The 23525-nt window shown below is 60.9% G+C and overlaps 2 protein-coding genes across 6 annotated transcripts; one reads left to right on the top strand and one right to left on the bottom strand.

The window, feature by feature from the left end:
• Nucleotides 590-1846, top strand: MTERF4 (mitochondrial transcription termination factor 4). Its single transcript, XM_021395985.1, has 3 exons — nucleotides 590-959; nucleotides 1038-1222; nucleotides 1326-1846. The coding sequence occupies exons 1-3, from the start codon at nucleotides 614-616 to the stop codon at nucleotides 1770-1772; spliced, it is 978 nt and encodes a 325-aa protein (XP_021251660.1). The 5' UTR covers nucleotides 590-613; the 3' UTR covers nucleotides 1773-1846.
• Nucleotides 1833-21727, bottom strand: SNED1 (sushi, nidogen and EGF like domains 1). Of its 5 annotated transcripts, none has more exons than XM_021395969.1 (33): nucleotides 21419-21727; nucleotides 18525-18812; nucleotides 17590-17730; nucleotides 16590-16752; nucleotides 15569-15694; nucleotides 15364-15477; nucleotides 13842-13955; nucleotides 13556-13669; nucleotides 13357-13473; nucleotides 13127-13252; nucleotides 12785-12889; nucleotides 12229-12342; nucleotides 11973-12089; nucleotides 11768-11884; nucleotides 11578-11694; nucleotides 11334-11447; nucleotides 11086-11259; nucleotides 10852-10965; nucleotides 9834-9947; nucleotides 9236-9349; nucleotides 9023-9136; nucleotides 7986-8282; nucleotides 6613-6796; nucleotides 6423-6535; nucleotides 6023-6301; nucleotides 5643-5787; nucleotides 5340-5422; nucleotides 4795-4881; nucleotides 4580-4696; nucleotides 4163-4253; nucleotides 3655-3738; nucleotides 3395-3432; nucleotides 1833-3266 (listed from the first exon to the last, which is right to left on the bottom strand). In XM_021395969.1, exons 1-32 carry the CDS (start codon nucleotides 21623-21625, stop codon nucleotides 3396-3398), a joined length of 4341 nt encoding a protein of 1446 aa, XP_021251644.1. In that variant the 5' UTR covers nucleotides 21626-21727; the 3' UTR covers nucleotides 1833-3266; nucleotide 3395. The 5 variants fall into 5 exon arrangements, 4 of the variants coding, with proteins under 4 accessions (XP_021251644.1, XP_021251645.1, XP_021251647.1 ...); XM_021395970.1 differs by having other exon boundaries at nucleotides 4163-4250; XM_021395972.1 differs by having other exon boundaries at nucleotides 7986-8048.

The following is a 23525-nucleotide window of genomic DNA, read 5'->3' as shown; positions in this document are numbered from 1 at the left end:
GAAAGAAAACTTGGATTCGGCAGAGAGAATGACTGGGTGAAGATCCTGACAAGCAGAGGCTGGTGTGCAGCCCAGCCAGGGCTGGAATCCTGAGCTGGGCTATGGGAGATGCAGCAGTTCTCGTGCCTGATCTTGTAGTTCTGCTTTCTCGTCCCGGGTTTTAAGAGTTCCAGGTGAGCACGCGGCTGCTTGAATTCGTGGCAGAACGCATTGCGTAGCTTAGTTATGGCACGGAGGACGGGTTCCAGCCCTCTCGTGTGCTCTCCTCTGCTTCAGCCGTCGGCTTCTGCGTTTAGCGCGGCTCGCTCAGCGCGCGGCGGCCGTGCCTGGACGGCAGCGCTGCCTCGTGCTGGAACTCGAGAGAGACTGCTGAGCCACAGGGGACCGCGCCCGGGTGCGAGCCTCACTGGCTGCCGAGCAGGACGTTCCTTCGTCGAATCATTAACGCCGGACTCACGGATTGTCGGAGCCCAGCGAGCGCCGGGACGCGGCTCACCCGCCAGGCTCGGGCACGACCAGCGATCCGAGGGCCCCACCCGAGCAGGGCCCTCCCCCGGTGGGCGGAGCCGTAGCGGTGCGGGCGGCTGCGCGGTGCGGGGCTCCTCCCCGGGCCATGGCGGGGCGGCTGCTGCGCGTGCTGAGGGAGGCCGTGCCCCGCGCCGTCCTCCCCGGGCCGGGCTCGTGCTCCCGGCACCGCTGCGGCCCCGCGGGCCCGGAGGAGGACGAGGCCGCGCTGCTGGCCATGGGCTTCAGCCGGGCGCAGGCCCGGCGGCTCCGCCTGCTGCAGCCGGGCCTCGAGCCGCAGCGGCGGGCGGAGGCGGCGGCGCAGCTGCTGCTGCTGGGGCTGAGCGCGGAGGCCGCGCTGGGGCTGCTGGAGCGGAGCCCGAGGCTGCTGCGGATGGCGGCCGCGCAGCTGAAGGAGCGCGCCGGGTACCTGCGGCGTCTGGGGCTGGAAGGAGGTAGGGCCGGGGCTGGACGGGCGTAGCGCCGGGGCGGGCGGCGGGCGGCCCCCCCCCTCACCCCGCGCCCCCGCGCAGCGCGGCTGCAGAGGGCGGCGGGCCGCTGCCCCGACGTGTTCACGCTGCCCCGGCGGAGGATGGAGGCGGTGGTGCGCATGCTGCGGGAGCGGTGCTTGTTCACGGCCGAGCAGCTGGCGGAGCTGCTGCGGAGCTGCCCCGAGGTGCTGCTGGAGGAGCCGGGCCGCGTGCAGCTCCACTTCCAGGTGCGGGGCGGAGTGCCGGGGCCGCGGGGCTGAGTACCGGGGCTGCGGGCGCGGCCCGGCCGGCGCTGAGCTCCGCGCACCCCTCCCCCCCCCCCGCGCGCAGTACGCGTACTTCAGGATGGGCGTCCGGCAGAAGGAGATGGTGAGGGCCCGGCTGTTCCGCACGCCCTTCGCCGAGCTGAGGAGCCGCCACATCTTCCTGGAGCGCCGGGGGCTCTACCGCACCCCGCACAAAGGCCAGAGCCAGAGCACCAACCCCGCGCTGCGGGACGTCCTGCGGCCGCCCGAGAGCGACTTCGTGGCCAGCGTGGCCCGCGCCTCCCCCGAGGAGTACGAGGTCTTCAAGCAGCTGCTGGCCCGGGAGGAGGAGGAGGAGGAGGAGGAGATGGAGGATGAGGAGGAGGAAGAGGACGAGGAGGAAGAGGAGGACGGCGATGCACTGTACGCAGAGGGAGATAGGGACTTGCACGGCACCGGCACCGAGCCCTCCTCAGCTGCCCCATGGCCGCAGGGCAGCAATAAAGCCCGCTGTCTGCACCCGCCTCAGTGACCAGCTGCTCCAGAGAATTTACAGTTTCTGTAAAGTGTTTTTATTTATTAAAAAAAAAAATCAAACCAAAATAACTAATTTATTTTAAAGACTAGGTTAAAATCTTTTGGCTGTGTTACATGCTGTGCTGGAAGGGGAGGAGGGCTGCAGGGAGGGCCCAGGCAGGGCAGCCCTGGGGGAGCAGAGGGGCCAGGCCCTGATCTGGGGCACAGCCCGGGCTGCTCTTGTTCTCCCCTTGCCCTGCTCTCACCCCAGGGGCTGGTTTTCCACCCACCCCAGGGACAGGAGGATCCCATCCCAGAGCACACATCCAGGGAGCCAGAACAGGCAGCCATAGAGAAAAACGAGAGCTCTATCTGCAAACCTGCTTCTCCCCAGTGGCAGAAGAGGCAGCCCCCGTGCTGCAGGGGAGCCTGACCCCCGGCCCTGCGCTTACCCAGCTCCCAGGAGGGCAGCGCTGGTGCTGCAGGGCTATGCCCCCTGGCTGCAGCACCAAGGCTGCCTGCAGAGCTCGCCACTGGGGAAATAACGCTACGCCATAACTACAATATATCTCTGGTACGTATTAATTTATAATATACACTGTGTATGTTAATACACAAATCTATGTTTAACTAGCATCGTCATACAAACTCACAAGAACTAGGAACGTTTCTAGGCTAATTTTTTTTTTCCTTGCTGGCTCTGCCACAAGCAGCAGGGTGGCTGCAGACAGCGTGGTGATGGCACCGGCCCTGCAGGGTGACATGGGGCCTGGGGGCAGTGCAGGGGATGGCACCCTATGCTGTGCCACAACGAGCGTAGCATTGCATCCCTGCTGACAAACTTAATCTGCAGAGCATTTTCTAGTAGCTTCTAGGTGCTCTATCACTTTCTGAGCTGGAAAGTTGGTGAAAACCCCAGATTGTTTACAAAGCAAAGAAAAAAAATTGGAGGCAGTGGAAGCTGCCTGAATTCCCCCTCTCCAGTACGGGGCTGTGCCTCCACCACCTGCTCTCACCTCCATTTCTAACTTGCAGGGAACGTGCGTAGAGAAGACCTCCTCCCACCAGGCCGTGTGGGCCAGGGTTCAGGTGATAGCTAAGGCTTTTGGGTCCGCATTCAATTGTTTTATTTGGGGGTGATAGGTAACTTCTTATAACCTTGGATTACGAAAACAGGTTGGTGCAGATGCTGGTGGCAGGGAGCTGGGCTGGGCCTGTTGGTGCCAGAGCAGAGCCAGAAGCCCGGGGCTGGGGGGGCCGAGGGACCCCCGGGGCAGGTAGCCAGGGCAAGGCAAGGCAGGGCGAAGGCACTGCTGGTCCAGCAGAGGGAAGGCAGCGCTACTCGGGTGCCAGTCTGGCTGCGTGTCCCTAATGGGCTGGAGGAGAGGGAGTGGCTGAGGCCAGGCAGGAAGGTGGCCCTGCTGCGTTCAACCCAGGGAGCAGATCTGATCTTCCTGGTGTTTCAGAAGCCCTTAGACATGGAAGGATGAAGCTCCTACTGCTTTGAACCCTGCGGAGGAGCAGGAGGAGAATGAGCTAGTGTGCGGAGCCCCCCCAGAAGCCCAGCAGTTTGCGCCAGCCTTGGTCTGGGACCTGCCACCGCCAGGGCTTCTGCCTGTGCCTGGAGCAGACACTTACGCTATGGCTTCTTCAGTGTGTGACTGTCGCTTCGTTTTCTGGAAGAGAAGGAAGGAAAAGACTATCAGTCCTACAGCACCTCATCCATCACTCCCACCAGGCACTAACACTGCAGCCTTGAGGTACAGTAGCTGCAGTGAGTGTGCACATGCCTCCTGTGCTGCTCTGCACCTGTCCCTGTCCATCCTGGTCCCAGCACCCCAGGGTATACGTTCTGACCCCTGGGCAGAGGGAGGATAGCACGTTTCTGCTGGCTGTACCTGCTGGCTGTCTTCTTGGAACCGGTGCTCTCACAGCTCTCCTTGTAGCATACATCCTGGTGTACCTTGTATACTCTCTTGTACCTGCACACACAGAGAGAGGAGAGCTGTATGGAGTAACAAGGACAGAGCTGTGCTTTTAACTGCTGGAGGGGGGTCTCCCCTATTTTACTAATATGAATGTGGCTGAGCCCTGCATGCCTGAGCAAGCAGCTGGCCCGCTGCACCTGTGCCACAAGCAGGCTGGGGGCACAGCAGGGGCCCCCATGCCCTGACATGGGTGCTGGCCCTCTACCAGGGACAGAGGTGGCCCTGAGCTGGGCTGGTGGGCAGGGGTAGCACCGTATCACACCCTGCCCTGATCTGGAGGCTTTGCCACCGGAGCCAGAAAGGCCATGGCACGGGACAGCCCTGTGCTCGCTCTCCCTTCCCCGGAGCCGTGCTGCAGTGACAGCCTTGGCTCTCGGCACCAGGGGAAGGGGGAGCACAACCCGCGGGCAGTACTCACAGGTAGTGGCAGGTGCCTCCTTCCCACACGGGGAATGACTTGGTTTCCGAGTACAGCCGCGTGCACGAGTGTGGCACCTTCTTGCAGGCTGCTTGGGGAACAGGAGAGGGGAGCTATCAGCAAGCCCACCTCTCGCCCTGCCTGCCTGTGCCCCGGAGGCCATCAAGGCCCCCCTGGGTCCCCCACTGCGGTCCTGGAGGGCCAGGCTCTGTGTCACTTGGAGCCGACCCGTCAGGAGATGCAGAGCTCCCGCCCAGTGGAACTGCAGGGCACAGCAGAATCCTGGCTGCTGGAGGCTCAGCCAGAACGTGGGAGCTGGGTATGGATGGGGGTGCTCAGTGACCTGTGCCCTGTGAGACCCCACTGCTGGAACAGCTGCCAGCCTTGTCATGCACCCTGCAGCAGCACAGCACTCACCCAGCTCACAGTGCCTGCCCTTGAAGCCTGGGCTGCAGTCGCAATGGTACGATTCGCTCTCGCTCACACAGGTGCCGCCATTCTTGCAGGGGTTTGTGGAGCAGTTCTGCCTGGTACCTGCAAAACATGCACTGCCATCAGGCTCCAGGGCCCTGGCAAAGCCACACACATCCATAGGGCCAGCTCCCTGCCAGCCATGCCCGGTCCAGACTCACTTTTGCTCCATGCCTCACGCAGCTGCAGTGTCAGACTGCTCCGGCTGGGCTCCTCAGTGTTCTCCAGCCTCATGGGAGCCTCTGGCTCTGGGCAATGAGAGGGTCAGTGTGACTTCCAGCCTGAGCCAGACCCAAAAGCAGCCCCTCTGCAGCAGCAGCAGCAGGCAGGGGGACCCAGCCTAGCATCAGGCGACTGGCCATGCCCAAAAGCAGCACTTTCGCCCTTCCCTTTTGGCACCTGAGGTATGGCAAACTGGGGGCTCACTTGCCTCAGGCATGAGGCAGAATTCGCTGCTGGCACTGTAGGCCAGCCCGTGCCACATCCTGCATCTCCTCCCATTGCCCAAAGGCCATCTCTGGGCTTCTCAACTTGTCATAGGCCACCCCTCTCCTTAGGTGGGGCAGATGTTTACACCGCCAGGGAGAGGTGGGCAGATGGCTCTGCCCTCCCCTAAGGCTCCCCCAGCCTTCCTCATTGTCACCCTACCCTGGAGGAGATGGCACATGGTGACAGAAGGGGGCCAGAAAGGCAGCAAAGCACTTACGTGTCTTCACAGTGATGGATTTGCTTGGCAAAGTGCCGAACCTGGCACTGATCCTCCTTCTGCCATCCACCAGCTCAGTGAACCTGGGGGAGCACAGCCATGAGGGTGTGGGGCAGAGCAGGGCAGGGTCCCCAAGGCTGGAGCCAGCCTGAATGAAGCTCTTGCAGGTGGCATAGGGCACAGTGCAAGTGCTGCAGGCAGCTCACAGAGCAAGGTTGGGGCAAGAAAGGGACACAGCCCGGCTGAAGCTAGGCTTAGCCAGAGCTAGGGGAAGGGGATGAGCTCAGCCCTGCCAGTGCCTACCTGGGAGCTGGTGAGGGCTCCTCAGCTGTGTCGTGGTCTGCGAGCAAGCGGAGCTCGGGCAGGAAGGCTGGGGGCAGCCTGTTGCGCAGGACACGGGGATGGCCAGCCTGGCTCCAGCGCCTCTCTGGAGCCCCATCCTTCTGCACTGCAGACCACAAAGAGTTAGGCTTAGAGAGAGACAAGCTGTGCAGTGCCCAGTCCCCAGAGTGCCATTTAGAGCTGTCTAAGGAAACACGATGCCACCTAGGCCACGCACTGCTCCTTTCCCCAAGAATGGATCTCTGAGCTGCAATTCTACACCTCCCCGCCTCCGCCTCCCAGTGATGGGGCACCCATCCCATACCCAGACACCTGCTGTGAGGGCAGAGAGGGGCACTCACGGGTGGTGACGTAGAGGTGGATGGGCTCGCTGTGCACTTGCCCCTGCTCCGTGTTCTGCACGGCCGTCACGGACAGGCGGTAGCGCTGCGCGGGCAGCAGGTCCCGCACGGTATAGGATGCGAGCTTCCCGTTGGGCACGTAGCGGCTCTTGATGCTCTGCGCGGTGGTGACGTTGATGATGTACCCCTCCACGGCACCAGCGGGCGGCTGCTCCCATGTCATGGACACAGAGGTGGGGGTGACACGGGAGGCTGTGAGGTTGCGAGGGGGGAGAGGTCCTGGAAAAAGAGGGAGAGAGGAAGAAAGGATCAGTGCCAGAGTCCTACCTCAAGCCTCTCAGGAGCTCGCCTCCCCACCCAGCAAAGGCCCTGCCAGCTTGCACCACGCAGCCCCACTCACTCGTCCACACGTGGAAGGGGGCTGTGGCCAGACTCTCCGAGGGGTGATCTTCTGTCCCTATGCCACTCAGCGTCGTGACATGGACGAAGTACCGCTCTCCTGGCTGCAGGTCCCTGCAGAGGTGGGCAGGGAACTTGAGCGTGGCGGCTCGCAAGCACAGCTGGTCCCACCGCCCGCCTGCCACACTCACAGGAAGGTGTACTTGGCCACGCTGCTGTTCAGCTCCACCGTGCGGTCTTCCAGGTCCCCAGGCTGGCGGATGGAGACACGCACCCTACTGACGGTGGAGTGTTTGAGCCGGTGGAGAGCCCATTGCACCGTGATGGTGCTGGCCGTCACGTTCGTGATCTCAAAGCCTTCCACCGGACGCGGTCCTGGCCGAAGTGAGCAGAGAAGCGGGGAGGGCCACGGTCAGCAGCTGGCCACAGTGGGGGCTGCATCCTTCCCGCATCCCCTATCTCCCATGCCCCAGACTGCCATCTGGACCAGCCTTCCTAGAGCCACCATGGGCTCATCCCCAGCACCATGATGGCTCAGTGCCACTGTCCTGTCCTCCGTGTTGGGCGGCCAGGGGCTGGTACCCATGTTGGTCGCTCCTCAGCAAGCGTGGAGCCCGTGGGTTCAGCTCATAGTCATCCCCAGATCTGGTGCTGCCTGCCTGGCCTCTACCTCCAGCCTTCGCCCAGCCACATGCACACCAGCATGGATGAGGCCTAGACCTGAGACTAACCCAGTGCCAGAGGCTGCCCAGAGCCCTCAGGCCGCTGCTGCCCGCTCCCAGCTCGAGGCCACCTCTGGCCTGGTGCCACACATGGGTAGTGCTGGGCTCAGCCTAGACTGCCAGCAAGGGGATCCAGCCCCCGGGCCTCCCCTCTCAGTGAGAAAAGGGCAGCTTTTCCAGGTCCAATCTCTTTCATCCTCAGTTTGCCTTCAAGTTCTACTCCAGCCATCCATACCACACTAAGCCAGGGATTATGTGTTATGGAGGAAGCAGCAGCATCTGCTTGTCCCACAAAAATGGTCTGTGTCCAGCAAAACTATCATCGTGCCCCACTGCCCCCACCCACAGAGGGGTCTCCACTGCCCTGTGCCCCCCGAGGCACGCTGGGCCCCTGGAAGCAACATAGTGGCCATTTTCTGCTGGGCACTCCAGCCTCACTGCCCAGCCTGCACTGAGGCTTTGCCAGGCTGACTGCAGCCAGGCCCAGACCTCAACAGCAAGTGCAGCACAGACGCTGTGGGCACAGACAACCCCCACCAGCCCTAGGGGGCTCAGTTACTCTTTTTAGACCCTGCTCTCACTGGCCACAGAAAAGAGAAAAAGAAATCTACTCTGAGCACTTTCAACCCAGGACTTCAGGGCCTGCACACCGCCTTTTTCAGCCACACCATGGCCAGCAGGTTCAGGCTGGAGCAGACCTCCAAGATACGGGAAGACGGAGGTGGCAGGAAACCTCCGGGTGCTCCCGACAGCTCCCTGGGGAGGGCACCAGGCTGGGAGCAGCGCCCCGGGCATCGGGGGGCCTGTACTCACGACCTAATTCCCTTGAGGACGCTACTCACTAGTGCGCGTGGTGAGCATGACAGGCCTGCTGATATCATTCTTGTTGTTCACGTTGCGTTTGACTGAAAAGACAGAAATATTGTAGGCTCTGCCGGAGGCTAGTGCCCGCAATTGGTGGGCAGAACGACTTCGGTCCACAAAATCTGTCCTGCGGTAAGAGCCGTCGAAGGATACGTACGTCACGGCGTAGCCGTCAATGAGTTGCCTGGCGGCTGCGTCCTCAGGCGGGTGCCAAGAAATCAACACACCAGTGTCCTCCACCCTTTCCACCTTTAATGAGGTTGGTGGCAGCAATTCTTCAGGGTGTGGGCAAAAGCAAAGGGGAGAGGTAATGCCATGAATCTTTAGAGAACAGACCCCAGCTACAAAATGCAGACGGAGGACAGGGTCCTCTCTCTCTCACGTTGCAGCTCGCAGAAGCCCCATGGCTGCCGCTGGCCGGTCGTGCCAGGTGCTGTGCGTGTGCTGGAGGAGCCAGGGCCGCTCGGCCACCCCAAAGGGCCTGGGCAGAGCCAGGGTGAGCAGGCAGCCTGCGTGGCAGAGCTGGGAACACAGCATTTGCCTCTAGCTACTGGACCACGTGGGAACACGATGAACAACCTTTCTCCAGATTAATGCCCCACGGGGATCGCTTAAATCAGACCAGGGGCCTTGGGGATGCTCCAGCTGTGAAGCTGGAGGCTTTAATCTGTTTTCTTTGCCTCCTCTCCCAAGGGTATCCAAGGCAAATGTGACCCCTGCTGCACTGCTGGAGCCTGGAGGAACTTGTCCCCTGCATCCCCATGTGCCTCACTCCTGTGCTGATATCATCGCCTCTAGCAGCCGCCCAGCACCTGGTACGATCAAGCCCTGCTGGCATCTGCCCTCAGCATCCACAGAGCCGGGGCTCCCCTGGCAGAGGTGAGATCCAAGCCCTGCCAGAGGGAGGAGAGCTGCTGGTCCCCGATGGCCGAGCCCCTTGGTGGTGGGCGACATGGCGGGCACACTGCTGTCTAGCCCCTCGCCACATCCTGGTGCTGCTGCTCAGGGCCTTTACCTTTTTCACAGCTCTTGCCTGTGTAGCTCACTTTGCAGGTGCAGCTGTGGGTGCCATTGCTGGGCAGGCAGTAGCCTCGGCTCCCACACGGGCTGGAAAAGCATGGGTCGCTGGCTGCAGAATGGGAGTGAGACACAGTAGCGTTAATGGCATTTGATGCCCCAGCAGCAGTGGCCACGCAGGGCTGCAGTACTGCCTTCCTGCCTGCCTCACCTGTCTCGCAGTGGTAACCAAAGAAACCCTCTGGGCACACACACAGGTAGGAACCTCCATCACCTTCACACTCCCCTCCATTCTGACAAGGGTCTGACTCACAGGCGTCCACTTCTGCAGGTGAGAGCAGGCTGGCAGTGCAGTGCCCGCAGCAGGCAGCGAGCTGGGGCCCTGATGTGCTGGCAGCCACCCCCACGCGCCACCACAGCAGCCATGCAAAGGTGTTAGCCTAGGGCCTCCAGCCAGAGCCCACCTTGAGGATCCCCAGCTCAGCGCCACGGTGACCTCAATGCCCTGGTACAGCACTGCCTTGCCAAGCAGATGGGCAGCTGGCAGACACCCTGTTCTGCCCTAGCCCTCTGCTGGGGCTGTTCCTTCCCCACAGGAGAAATGTCAGCTGTTCTGCTGGCAGACACAAGATGCAGCATGCCCCACAGACAGCAGTGTCCTCTCCAGGGCAAGGTGCCCAAGTCTGCACCCTCAGTGGTGGCAGAGATCAAGTACCAACCCTGTGACAGATACCCGGCACCTGCCTAGGCAGAGGTGCTGGCCACATCCCTGAGCCCCAGTGATAGCCCCTGCTCAGCGGGGTTCCTACCTTCTTCGCACTGGGTCCCCAGGAAGCCCTTGGGACAGGAGCAGTCAAAGGAGCCCAGGAGGTCCCGGCAGGTGCCACCATTCTTGCAGGGCTCTGATTGGCACTCATCAACTTCTGCAGAGAGGAAATGTGCTCAGAGCCAGGGCTGGCAGGCATGACAAAAGGTTGGGAGAGACTGCATTTCTCCTCCCCACGTCATCCACTGCCTTAAACTCCCCCAGGCAAGGACAGCACCATGTGGGGCTGGACAGCAGGGCAACATGGATGGGGAAAACTGGTGTTGTGGAGCTGTGCCAAGACACCATGAGTCACACATAAGGTGTGAATGGTACATCCCTTCCTTCAGTGCCTTCCTGCAGGCATTGCATCTGACCCAGCTAACCCTATCACTCACCTGCGCAGTGTTCCACCAGCCCCTGTGCTGCCTGACACCCCTCCCACCAGCAGCCACCAAACAGCGTGCAGCAGAGTGCCTGTGTCACCGTGAACACGTGCATGTAGGACAGCAAGTGCAAGGAACTGCTGTGGAAGGGACAGCCCACTCTGCCCCCAGAAAAGGTCAAATCCCAAGCTGCTTTTTCTTCATGCTCCCTCTTGGCCAGTAACTGCAGCTGTGAGGGGCGCTCCTCACCCAGATCCTGCGATCTGGGCCTTCACTATGCATGTTCAGAACATGAAGATTGCGCTGGGACTGTTCTCCAGCAAATTCTGCTGTGACGAGCAGGGGGCGCTGGAGGCACACGAAAGCCATTCAAGGGATTCAGACCCAACCCCCTGGGAATCGCAGCCCCATCAATGCCAGAGATGTCCATGCAGCACCCATTGGCACGGATGGACAAGCAGCACATGTACCCTTTCCAGGTGGGCTGGGGGCTCCCCTGAGCTGCAAGTGGGCAGGAGATGAAAGCCAGGGCGCACGGGCAGCCCCACTCCCAGCTGCATGACTGCAGCTGTACTGACAGCCACCTATGGGGATTCCCTCCTCTGCTCTCCATGTGAGCTCTGCGCATTCTCTTACCCAACTCACAGTGGTGGCCCGTGTATCCTGGCTCGCACACGCACAGGAACTCGGCGATGCGGTCCTTGCACCGGCCGCCGTTCAGGCAGGGCTGAGACTGGCACTCGTCAATCTCTGCAAGCGTTTGGGCAGGGGGGAGATAAGGTGAAAGCAGTGAGCGCCAGGGTCCCATGGACACAGGCAGCAGGGACACAAGGCAAGGCCACGGCTCAGCCACTTCCTGACGCTGCCTACCATCACATTCGGGGGGGTCGCTCCAGACGCCCTGCGAGCGGCAGACACGGGGGCTGTTGTGCTGGCTGAGGACGTAGCCCAGCTCACAGTGGTATTTGGCCAGCGAGCCCACCGTGGTGGAGTTGAAGGAGGCCTGGGCATGCTTAACAGCGCTGGGCATGCCACAGTCTATCTCTGCAGAGAGATGGGGAGTGAGCGAGCGTGGCTCAGGCAGCTGGGGCTGAGCCATGGCAGCGCAGGGCCCTCACCTGTCCCGCAGCGCTTCCCTGTGTAGCCCATGGGGCACGTGCATGCAAAGTCCCCGCCGAGGTCCTCGCAGGTGGCGCCATTCTCGCAGGGGCTCATGAAGCAGGGAGATGGCACTGGGAAGAGCAGAAGGCAGCGCTGTGGAACCAGCAGGGCGCAGAGCAGCTGCCTTCTCCCCCGTGCCGTGTCCCCAGAGTGGCTGGGATGACAGGGAAGGTAGTGACATCCAGCAGCGCCTGCACGTACCGATCTCGCAGTGCCGTCCAGCATAGCCCGGGGCGCAGTCGCACTTATACTTGCCGATGTAGTGGAAGCAGGTGCCCCCATTCTGGCAGGGCCCTGAGGCGCAGGGGTCCGGTTTACCTGGGGGCAGCGGAAGCTGAGCCTGGAGCGGGACGCGCACCGCCCACCTCCCCTCGCCGCGCCAGGGCCATACCTATCTCACAGTGGCGGCCGGTGAAGCGGTAGGGGCAGGTGCAGTGGTACTCGCCGTCGGCCTCCTTGCAGGTGCCCCCGTTGCGGCACAGCACCGTGCTGCAGAGTCGCGGCCGGGCTGCAGAATGGGAATGGGAGATGCCCACCGGCTCTCAAGCAACGGCCGTGCCCCAGGGGCTGGGCCCTCCTCCCACTGTGGGACATACCTCTCTCGCAGTGCTTGCCCAGGAAGCCTGAGGGACACTCGCAGGTGTAGGATTCATCCTGAGTCTCGCAGGAGCCCCCGTTCAGGCAGGGCTCAGAGTCACAGGGGGACGGCACCGCTGCAAAGCCAAATTAAAACCTCAGCGCTGCCCTCTGTCTCACTGCTCCCACAATGCGTCCTCTTTGCTACAGACCCTGCACCCACACATTTCATGTCTTTCCCTGCACTGTCCCCCTGTTCCAGCCAAGGACACTCACTGTGGTTGGTGCCGTAGTCAGTGTGGCACACACACAGGTAGCTCCCGCCGTACTCCATGCAGTAGCCACCATCCGGACACTGCGTGTTCACATTGCACGGTGTGGTGGTCACTTCTGCAAACACACAGCAAGAGCCTCTGTCAGCTGCATTGCAGCACAGCAATCAGCAGCAACCTTCCAGACAGAAATGTACCCCAGAACTTTACAAGGCCTAATAAGATGGGAGGGATCATGCCCCGCCATGCCCCTCTCTGAAGACCATGAGGATGGCAAGGGTAATTTGGGATGCAGGAAGATTTGGAGCTACAGCATGCCCAGCTAGGGCTTCCATCTCCAGGCCACGTCCAGGGCTTGGGAAAGGTGTGCCACAAAGCACAGCAAGAATGGCATCTCCTCACTACAAGGAGCATATCTCCAGGCCTTGGCTTGTGTAATCTGCTTGCTCAGATTAAGCACTAGGGTGCTGTGCTAGATTTGGACGCAGGCTGGCGTTAAGTGTCCAGAAGAGGGAGCAAACACAAAAAATCTGAGCAGAGCGCAAGAAACTTTCACCTACCAAATTCACAGAGCAGGCCAAAATACCCCGGCAGGCACTGGCAGATGGTGACATTCCCCTCCAGGCAGCTGCCCCCATTGCGACACTCACAGCCCTCGGTCAGCTCTGCAAGAGACAGACGGCGTTCCCCTCATATTGCAGTGCCAGGGCAGCCTCACTGCGGGAGCTCAGGACCCACAGTCACAAACCCCAGGGCACAGCTCCTTGGGAGACAGGGATCGCAGCTCAGTCCTGGAGCCCTGAACGAAGTCTGCAAGAGCTGCTCCTCCCTGGGATTGAGCAAGTGGTCCTGTAGGGCTTCCCCAGCAAGATGGCACCCCAACGGAGACTTTGGGTACTCACTGTCATGGCAGTCCTGCCCAGCATAGCCCTCCAGGCAGTCACAGGCATAACCCTGCTCCAACTCCAGGCAGCTGCCCCCGTTCTGGCAGGGGTTGGAGAGGCAGGCGCTGGGCACGCGGGGGCCACCTGCAGGGACAGGGATGCTGCCGGAGATGTCCTTGGGGGGGACACCAGAGGTGCCCTTTCTGCGCAGCCCAGTGTCACTGTGACATCCCCACACCGCCGCTCACCGTACTGGCAGTTGTTGCCATAATAGCCCGGGGAGCACGTGCAGATGTAGCGTCCTGGGCGGATGTAGTTGCATGTCTGCCGGTTCCTGCAGCTCCGGTCCTCGCAGGAGGAGGGGTCTGGAGGGGAGGACGCCATGAGCCCAAGAGGGGGACAGTGGGAACTGCCGCTGGCTGCCCCGGGCATGGGGGCACCAGGCACCTGTCTCGCAGCGCTGTCCCACGAAGGGCTCCAGGCACACACACGTGTAGTTATCAACCAGGTCAACACAGTGCCCCCCGTTCAGGCAGGGGCTGGACTCGCACTCGTTCACTTCTGTAACACAGGGCAGGGAGGGCTGGTTGGACACACGCAGCACCACGGACTTACAGCCTTGGGTATCAAAGAACCAGTCTGGGTGGGGTCAAAGGGGAAGGAATGCAGCTTGCCGAAGTGGGACACAACCCCATCCCTGCCAGACGGGCTCCTGCTGCTGGTCAGTGCCCACCTGTCTCACAATCTCCTCCTGCATACCCCGGCTGGCACATGCACACTGCTGTCCCGTTTGCCACCTGGCACGTCCCGCCGTTCTGGCACACCTTGGTCTCACATGGCGACTCTTCTGCAGCAGGACAGCAAAGAGAAGGGGATGCATCAACCCACACGCAGGACCAGCACACCGTGTCCTCCGCCGCTGCCAAGGCAGTACTGGGCAAGGACAGCTCAGACAGCTTCCATCCAGCTCTGCTTTCTGGGTGCGGGATCCCTCCCCCAGAAGGAAACTCCTCGCTCTCCCTCCCTGCCAGCGCAGGGGCTCACACGGAGCCCAACACCAGCACAGGGCGAGCCGGCACCGCCAGCAGAGGCTGCCCCGCCGCTCTGCTCCGTGGAAACCTGGCTCCGGCGCTGAGCCCCTTGGCCATCAGCCCTCGCTGCTGTCCCCACGCCCAGAGGAGAGGTGTTGTGAGCAGATGCCTTTTTCCCCCGGCGGATGTTGCTGCCTGCATTAGCAGTGACTCATACGGAGGCGAGCGGGAGCTCGGGGAGTCTAGGAGCGCCCCCAGGTGCTCCCAAGGGCCCAGGACCCGACTGCCACTTGTAAAAGCCCCACATGGAGCAGAGTCCCCCAAGACCCCTGCTCAGACACCGCGCACCAGCACTTTTCAGCACGGGGAAAGCAGCGGGCGCGTCCCTCACAGCCATGCTGGGACAAGCACTCCTGGGAGCAGGCTGCCAGCGGAGGAAGTGCTCACTGCCAGAGCAAAGTTTCCTTTGCTTTCAGCAAGTTGCGATCCAAGACCGCGGTGCTCGGCGCCCAGCACGGCTCCTGCTGGAAGCTGCTTGTCCCTGGGGCGCACCGGGAGTTGCTGCACAAACCCTGGCTCCCTGGAGCCACCCTAGAGCTGCTGTGCCTCCAGTGGGCATCCACAAGGCAAGAAGACCCTTCCCCAGCACCACTTGCAGTTGAACAGGGGCTTCCCACTAAACACAGCGGGGCAGGCTGCAGGAGAGTAGCTGGCTGTCATCGGCTCCTCTACGCTCTCAGAAAACCACTGAGATCTTCCCAGCCTGCCCACATGAACTCTGCTCATCCCATAGGCATGGTGTAGGGGCATGTGGGGTGTCCGAGAACCCCACAACCCCACTGTCTCCCCAGCCCTACCTGGGGATATCAGTGGCAATCTGAGCACTGCGGGCACAGCTCAGAACCAGGAGGGCTGCCCAAAATTGGGGCAGCAGGATGGCACACAGCGGCTTTGACACTTGTGTGCTGGCTCTGCTGAGCCTGGTGGCACAGATCCCAGTGCTTCTCTGACCCCAGGCACCCCGTTACAAAGGGGACACACCCCGGCACATGCATCTCCTTCTCACAAAGGACAGCTAAACACAATGCTCTGCTCCAGCTGCCCGCAGGCAGGAGCCAACACATCTCAGAACAGAGCTGGGGTGCCCATCAGGCATGATGGGTGCCAATCACTCTACAAGCAGCAGAGCCCACCCTGATGACCGCATCTCAGCGCGACACTCACCGATCTCGCAGCTGGCACCTCTGAAGCCTGGTGGGCACTGGCAGCTGAAGCTGTTGACGCTGTTGATGCAGGTAGCTCCATTCTGGCACGGGTGGGACAGACACTCATCCACATCTGAAAGAGCACGGGGAGAGCAGGGGCTCAGAGGTGAGCAGGGCAGGCAAGGAGACAGCAGTGAGGCTGGAGGCACAGGGAGGCTGCTCACCGACATGGCACCTCTTCCCTGTGAAACCCGCGAGGCAGGAGCAGGTGTAGGAGGGGTTCCCTGTGATGCAGTCCTCGATGCACTTCCCCCCGTTCAGGCAGGGCCGCAGTGTCAGGCACACGGAGGCTGCGGAAACACGCACGCCCTCCGCTCACAGCCCGCTCCGGCTGGGCTGACATGCTGCACTCTCCAGGGAGCTTGGGGAGCCCGCCCTTGGGGGCTGTGTGCCCCACAGATGGGCTTGCTGCTCTCGGGCAGGGTGAAGGTTATATTCTTGCTGTAGGAGTAGGGAGGCAGGGCCGGAGCCCTACCAGGCAGGGACAACCACCAGGTGTTATCCAGCCAGCCCTTGCCTATGGCCCAGGGCAGAGGGGAAGAGGGATGGGAGAACCTGTCCAAAGCAAACCCACAGGTCATACGAAACACGCGTAGATTACCGGGTAAGAAAACACAGCCAGGGTGAGGCAGGGACAAGGAACAGGAGGCCAGTGGCTCTGTAGAGGATGTGCTGGGATGGCTAGGCACAGCCCCTGCATACTGCTGGCCTCCTTGGGCAGCAGCTGCCCCAGGACCCCACAGGACAGACGAGCTGCCCTAAGAGTGACAGCTCAGCCCCACAGCAGTTCTGGGGCCAAAGAGCCCCTCATATTCCCCCTCACCTCCTCCCCAGCACCCCACAGCCTGCATTGGTCTCAGGAGCTTTCCTCCCCATTGGCTTTTTCCATCCCAGCACCAGCGGGCGGATCCCAACCAGTCTGGGGATCCCTGGGCACAGACCCCAGGAGCCAGGCTTCCCGCAGCCTCGCAGGGAGCTGGCAGCTCCAAGGATGGTGTCCCCATCGCTGACCCCACCCCGAGCCCTCCCGAGTCCCTCGAGCTGTCTGCTCCACCCGTGGGTCACTGCTCTCTCCCCTCAGGGAAGGGGGAAGTGAGGGTGGGGGTCGAGGCAGGGAAAGACAGGGCTGGAGAACAGTTTGGGGTCGGGTTGGGAGTTAAATAAACCTAACTGCTGTCCTCTTACTTGTATTGCTGCAGCCCCCCACTTGCACCTGGGCATCATCGATTCTGAACACCCAGCGCCCGGGGATACCCACATTTGTCGTCATCTCCACGTCAGCGATGTCGTCAGTGCGGGATCCGGGGATGTTGAAGTAGCGCTTTCCATCACCGGCGTTAAAACCTGCCTGGGAGACAAGGGCAGAAAGTAAAGAGCCATCAATACCACAAAACAGTGCCTGAGGAGCCGTGGCACGAGGGGATGCTCTGCATGGCACATCGTTGCCACCACCCGGGTTCCTCCTGTATCCCTGCAGTGATGGATCATTCCCTGGGATGACTGCTTTTCCCTGTGCCCAGGAGCCCAGGCTCACAGCACCCATGGCCCAGAAGCACCAGGTGAGAGGGACATTTCTTCCCCTGAGACTCCACTCCTCCTCGTAGTAGATCCTGGTGGGCTGCTCACTGGACAAGGTGTGCAGCCACTGCTCTGTTTACATCCATAAAACCCATGATCCTGAATTCGCGGATTCAAAACGTGTCTCTTTCCTCTACACCTGTGATTTCCTGCAGGCGGGCAGGCAGAGAGCCAAGGACAGATCAACTGGTGGTAAATTCACACATCCGAATGGGGACTGGGTTGCGTTTTTTTTTTCCCCTCTTAAACACAACAACACACACAAGGATGAAATAAAAATACAAGCGAAAGCTGTGCTGGCTGCGGCAGCTGACGGGCTGCTCTTAAAGTCTGAGGTTAGGAAGGAAAAGGAACTAAGAGGCAGCAGCCAAGGTAAAGAACCGTGGTTTCATTATAACAAAGTCCCCTATATGGTCTCAGCTTTGGGAACGAGAGCACACATGGATATTTAAGAACTTTAAAAAAGCAGGGGGAGGGAGGGAGCCACCACCAAAAATCCGCAGGCCGTGCCGCACTGCCAGGAGCAGCTCTAGGGAAAGCAAAGAGTGGCACTGACTGCGGTGGGCTCGGGTGCTACTTGGGGGTGACGGCCACGTCCGCTGCTTACCTGTGCTGCGATGCCGCCAAGCCCAGCAAAGTCCCCCCCACTGCTGGCGTGCATACCCGTGGTCCAGGTGATGGACTCGTAGTTGAAGATGGTGAAGGAGAGCTTGCCGTCCGTGATGAGGACAATCTGGAAAGTGTTTACCTTCAGGATGGAGGAGAGAAGGCAGTGAGGGAGGGCAGTGAGCATGGAATGAGTGGGTCAAAAAAGGACAGACAATAACACTGTCAAGAAGCAAAGCTGCAGGCAGCATGCAGCAGAGGGGTGACTCCTCTCCCAGGAAAGATGGCCACGAGCCCCCTGGCCAGCAGGAGCAGCACCAGAGCTGAGCTCACTGTGTGGGGTGGCACTGTTCTGCCAGACGGCCTCAGCCTGTGCCAAAGCGGGACTAAGGAACCCCAGTGCCTTGCAGGAGAAACTCTTTCAGAGACAAACTCCTGTTCCCAGCAATGCTGCTGCAGAGAAGGGCAGTGAGTGGCACAGGCCTACAACACTGCGGAGCAGCCAGCTCAGGGAGCAAGAAGTGGCTCGCATGCAGCTGCTGGGGCTCTAGAGGGAAGCAGGAGGTTCTCCAGGTTCTCCAAGTGCAGTGAATACTGCACTCCTGAATGGCAAACCAAACTTATTCTGGTATGAAAGCTTGCCTTTGGATCCCTGAAGCTTAGAAGAAAGCCGCAGGATGGTGGTCAGACTCACGGCAAAGAGGAACCAAGCCTTAGAGCCAAGTTTTCCACCAGCCCTGGGGCTCAGGGTTCTGGGCAAAAACCCAGGCTCTTCAGCACAGTCAGAGGTGACATTGTTCAAGACACCAAAGCTCTGCTTCCTTCAGTGTTACTTCAGGAATCCCTCTTAAAAAAGCCACGCCCAAGCTAATTACTCCCTCCCCCATCAGAGGATGCCAAGCTCTGCCTGTCCCCATAGGTGCCCCCACTGCTCACCGGCGAAAACGAGCTTCCCCCGAAGAAAGTGACTCGGTACCACGTAGCGATGAACACCCACTGGGCGGAGAAGTCGGGGAACTCGGGGAAGTACTGCGCAATGTCTTTGGTTGCCCGCTGCAGGATGGCCTGGTCCTGGCTCTCTCGGTAATACACATCACCCGCTCGCCGGTTGTCCACGTCTGCCCAGAAAGCTGCCACCACGCGCCGGTCCTTGGAGATTGGGAAGGCGACCGGTGTGAACTGAGAGACCTCCTTCAGGAAGGAGATGATCCCGTTGTTGTTGACCTGCGGACAAGGGAGGACAGCAGGCAAGGATGGTGCCGGCCCTGAGGTGTGCCTATGGGGCCATCCCCGGTGCCCTCTCAGCCCCGGCCGTGCTGAATTCTTATTTTAAAGGCACTTTTTGCTTTGCCTGTTCCCCCCGCACCCTCCTTCCACAAATATTTGAGCGTTTCCCCTTCCTGCCCTTTGAAGCACGGGCGGCCCGGTCGGTAAAGCAGCCTCACCCCCCAACCTCCACCGAACAAACCCAGCCCTGTTCTCCCACCGGAGCCCGGCCAGGCCCAGCAGGAACGCCCAGAAGTGCGCTTGCCTGAGCTGGGGGCACCCAAAGCAGCACCCCTGGCTGGCTAGCGAGCGGCACCCAGCACAGTTAGCCCACTGAGGCCTACCAGACACCGGCAGGCAGCACAGGGTGCCCACACTCATGGTCTTGATGCTTCCAGTGCTTATTAACTCTGTCAATTAGAGGCCAGAGAGGTGCAGCCACGCCCAGCACACAGCAAAGCTCACAGCCAAGGAATGAGGGGAAAGCAGGACCGCAGAAACATGCAGCCCAAATATTACCAGGGAAACAGAGCTGGGAGGGAGCGGGCACACAGGTGTGACAATTCTAGGGGGCTGCTTCACCTTGCGGAGCAAGGGTGGCCCCGAGGGTCACTCGCAGCCCCCAGGAGCCCCTCACGCTGGCTGCAGCCATTTGTCAGGGTCCCAAGAGATGCAGCCAGCGGCACAGGGCAGGCCTCACTGTGACTGAGGGGAACACCATTCCCTTTCAGAAAACCCTCCGTAACCTCACAGTGTCCGCAGAGGAACATTCTTCCCCTTATTAAAGCAAGATGGGAGAGAGTTGGTGCCAAGAAAGGGTTTTTTTGTTTGTTTTATGGAGGAAGGGGCAGGCCCAGAGGGATCCCCAGGGTCAAGCCCTGTGCTTCAGGCCTTGTGCTTTGGCAGCTGCTAGTGTGGCTCCCTGAGGACATGAGGTGACAGCCACCCCCACAGGGCCACCCCACTCAAGGCAGACACCAAAGCCACTTGGCCCTGGGGCCACTGCATCTCCCACAACTGCCAAAGGGCTGGCGTCTTCATCCCAGAGAAATCCCTGTGCCAAAGACACACGAGGCTGAACCAGCAAGGTCCAAGCAATGTGTGCCCCCAGCCAAGACAACGGGTTGGAGCATCCTGGCAGGAACAGGCGTAATTCTTGGTGCGCCCCATCAATCTGTTCTGAATTGTCAGTCAACTTGGAACAAAACAGAAAAATGGGACGAGACCACTAAGACACCAACTTTTCCAAAAGCACAACGAGCGTGACCACAATGCTTATTAGACACCAGAAAATCCACACCTGCTCCTCCAACCCAATAGTGCTGAGATTCTCCAGCCCCGCTGCCCACAGGACACCTTGCATGCCGGCTGCTCCAAACTGGGCTATCCCCAGCAGGGTCCCGAGCAGGATCCCAAGCTGTCAGGCTGCCCAGGGCATAGACACACTGCAGGCTGGGTGCCTGAGGGAGAAGCACGGGACAGGTCACAGCAAGCTCCTGTGCTGTGCCCATCCCTTCCTGTGCATTGAGCAACACGCGGCCAAGCCCTGCAGCCTGCACAACCCTCCTTCTTGCTGTGCTTTCTGTGCAGAGCATTCCCAAATCCCAGCTCCCTCGGGGGCTGTCGGACCACCTCTCACTGCTTCAATGACACTTTCAGAGGAAAAATCAGCAGTCAAGGGTGCATCCCCACCACACTGCTCAGTCAACCCAAGATAAGCGCAGGAGTTGCTCCTTCCCAAGGCCTCGGCTTCAAGGCTCAGCCCCAAAGCGCAACCATGGCCAGTCTATCAGCCTGCATGTCCCTGGGGCACCAGCATGATCATGGTGCTTCCAGTGTCAGCAGAAACAAAGGCTTCCTGGAGGCCGGCCAGCATGGCGAGAGGGATGTGGATATGAACATGCTTCCACTGCTGGGTGCTACCCAGTGATGCTCTTCCCCAGTGGGAGCCCATAACAGAGCAAAACCACACACTCCTGAGAGCTGATGGCCACTGCATGGGACGTTGCCGCACACCAGCATCCCCGGGTGGGAACAGCGCGGAAAGCAGAAGCTTGTACAACCCTTGGAGGAAACACAATTTTAGAATGCTCAGGAGATGCCAGTGCGTTCTGTCAGCTCAATTAATGACTTGCATATGGACAGCAGCAGGCACGTCCCACATCTGCCGCGAGGTCCCACATCTGCCGCTCAGCTCGCAGCCCGGGACCTCACAACATCTGCTGCAGCAGTGCTGCCCGGCCCCACCAGCACCACCCGGCCCAGCAGCCGCCTCCGCTTGGTCCCCTTTCCCTTAAAGGTCGAGGTTTGGGGTGGGGACCCTGCGGTTTGCTCTCAACATCGCTCCGATGCTCTGGATTAAACTGGGGTCACGCAGCCACCCCTCCAAGGGATGCACCGGGAGCGATGCGAGCGGAGCGTTAATTAAAAAAAAAAAAAAAAAAAGGCAAAAAGGCAAAAGAAGAGGCAGGGAGGGAGAGAAGGCAGCCGGCAGCCCCGGGCCCCGGCAGAGCCCCGCCTGCCCCGCTCCCCCCTCGGCGGGCCCCCCGCGGCCCGGCACTCACGTAGAGCCCGGTGTGCCCCGCTCCGAAGAAGGGGAAGCGCACGGAAAGGGGCCGCAGCTCGGAGCCGCCGTCGTCCTGCTTCAGCGTGGCGGCGTCGCCCTGCGCCGGCCCGAAGGGGTAGAAGTCCGCCAGCGGCACCACGCCGCCCGCCCGCAGCCACTCGCCCAGCAGCGCCGCCAGCGCCACCCAGCCCGCCAAGCCACGCATGGCCGCGCCCGTCGCCCTGCGGCCCGCGTCTCCCTCACGCCGGCACCGGCCGCCGCGACATGGCGGCTCGCGGGGCGGAGCGGAGCGGAACAGATCGGAGCTGCGCCCGCACCTCGGAGCTCCGCCGCCGGCCGCGCCGCTCTACTCTGCCCGCGGAGGGACTCGCTCGCCGCGCCCCGCGGGGGGTACATTTGCATAGCCCGGGCGCAGCTGACCAATGGGCGCGCGGTTCGCCTCGTGGGCGAGTCTATGCAAACGAAGGGGGCGTGGCCGTGGGTCCCCACGCGCGGGCTGTCCGCGCTGCCCGGGTTGGCGGCCGCTGCTCCCCCGAACGGGGCCCGAGAGAGAGAGGGGCGGGGGGGGGCCGGGGAGGGAACAAACGCCGTTATTTGCTTTTTTCCCTTTTTTTTTTTTTCAGGTGCTAAAAATATTATCAGGAAATTCTTTTCAGGAATGCAATGTTTTAAGTTACACTTTTCGGCTCAAGGGCCTCTTTGTCTCCTCGGAAAGAAAAATAATGATAATTTAAAAAAAACCCCAAACCCCCAAAGCAACGCATTTATCAGCAGCACGTCACTTATCGAGAGAGCCCGAGCGCCCTGGGAAACGCTGCTGGGAGTGGGGCTGTCCCGCCGAGGTGTCACCAGTGTGCGGACGCAATGGGCAGCAGGTGGCCCCGGGGACACGGGAGACAGCATACTCGGGGGGTGTTGGAACACGGGGTCTCTGCTCTGTGTCCCTGTGGTGCAAACACTGCAGCAAGGCAGCGCTGCACGCTGAGCGCCGGCCAAGGAACAAATTATGTAAGGGCTGAGGCGCTGCAACGAGCAGCAGCGGGGCTCCACTACAGCACAGGCACCGCATGGGTGCCACCGCTGCAACAGTGGGACTGCTGCGTGAGGGTCCCCAGTGTGCAGGACCTAGGGCTGCAGGCAGTGGTGTACACCGTGAGGAGCTGCCCTCTCCGTCAGTCGTCAGCTCAGAGCACACTGAGGGGTACCCCCGGCACAGTGCCCCCCCCTGAGTGGACTGTCCGTGGCCGCTGGCCCCAAAAGCAGCCCCACGTGTGCACTGAGCCCACGGAGCTCAGTGAGAGCAGTGAGGCAGCCCTGTCCCTTTAAAAATCTCCAGGAAGACAACGTTAAAAGGAAAAGAGAGAGAGAGAGAAAAAAAAAAAAAAAGGCAAAATCCAAAATAAATAAACGGCCACATCCGGATTTCCCCCCTGAGACGCTAATAAAGGGTTTATGAGTTTGATACGAATTACCCTCCCTGGCCACTCGCAGCTGATCTTCTGGAAGGCATTAGGGCTGTGCTCCTTTCCCTGGCCCATGGGATGCAGCGATGCGGGGGTACCCTGCAGCCCCTACTGCCCCACACCCACATGCTGGCCCTGCTCCCGCCTGCACCTGGGTCACATCTACCCTTGGGGTTGCGCTGTGTCCCTGCTCCCCATGTGGGCTCCAGCAATAGGGATAGGGCTGCCCCAGGGACCCTGAAGCACCCTGCCCCATGTGCCCACCAGAGCATCCCTGCATGGCCCGTGCTGTTGTGAGTGGGGTTCCCATCCTGGAGCATGAATGGGTTTTGGGATGCGGCGATGGCCTCGTCGTGCTGTCGGAATTCGGGACACTAAATTGAAAGCAGGAACTGAGGCAGGAAAACAGCTGTTGGCCCGAGCCCGGAGCGATTTCCTCTGGGTCAGAAGCTGGACCCAGTGCAAAGCCGGGCTCAGCGCTGGGGAGGAGAGCAGGGAAAAGAGCCCTTTTCCGCAGCATCTGCCTGTACTCTTGGTGCTGCCTTTCCAAAATGTCTCTTTCCCTTGCCTGCAGCGGCTGCAGTGATGCATTTAGGGTGCTCCTCTCCTTTGTCAGCCCCCAAAATGGGTCCAGGAACCTCC

This window comes from Numida meleagris, chromosome 4 (genome assembly GCF_002078875.1).
Source record: "Numida meleagris isolate 19003 breed g44 Domestic line chromosome 4, NumMel1.0, whole genome shotgun sequence".
NCBI lineage: Eukaryota > Metazoa > Chordata > Aves > Galliformes > Numididae > Numida > Numida meleagris.
The sequence above is the reverse complement of the archived record's forward strand: the minus strand, read 5'-3'. Positions and strand labels throughout refer to the sequence as shown.

Bases quoted from the DNA above. Each gene is read 5' to 3' on its own strand.
- MTERF4 (XM_021395985.1), top strand. From the start codon at position 614: ATGGCGGGGCGGCTGCTGCGCGTGCTGAGGGAGGCCGTGCCCCGCGCC. The intron at 960-1,037 runs GTAGGGCCGGGG...GCCCCCGCGCAG, and splicing joins GCGTCTGGGGCTGGAAGGAG to CGCGGCTGCAGAGGGCGGCG. The intron at 1,223-1,325 runs GTGCGGGGCGGA...CCCCGCGCGCAG, and splicing joins GCGTGCAGCTCCACTTCCAG to TACGCGTACTTCAGGATGGG.
- SNED1 (XM_021395969.1), bottom strand. From the start codon at position 21,625: ATGCGTGGCTTGGCGGGCTGGGTGGCGCTGGCGGCGCTGCTGGGCGAG. The intron at 15,695-16,589 runs GTAAGAGGACAG...GTGTTTCCGCAG, and splicing joins GGGGGGCTGCAGCAATACAA to CCTCCGTGTGCCTGACACTG. The intron at 6,302-6,422 runs GTGAGTGGGGCT...CTCTTTTTCCAG, and splicing joins CCCCTTCCACGTGTGGACGA to GACCTCTCCCCCCTCGCAAC.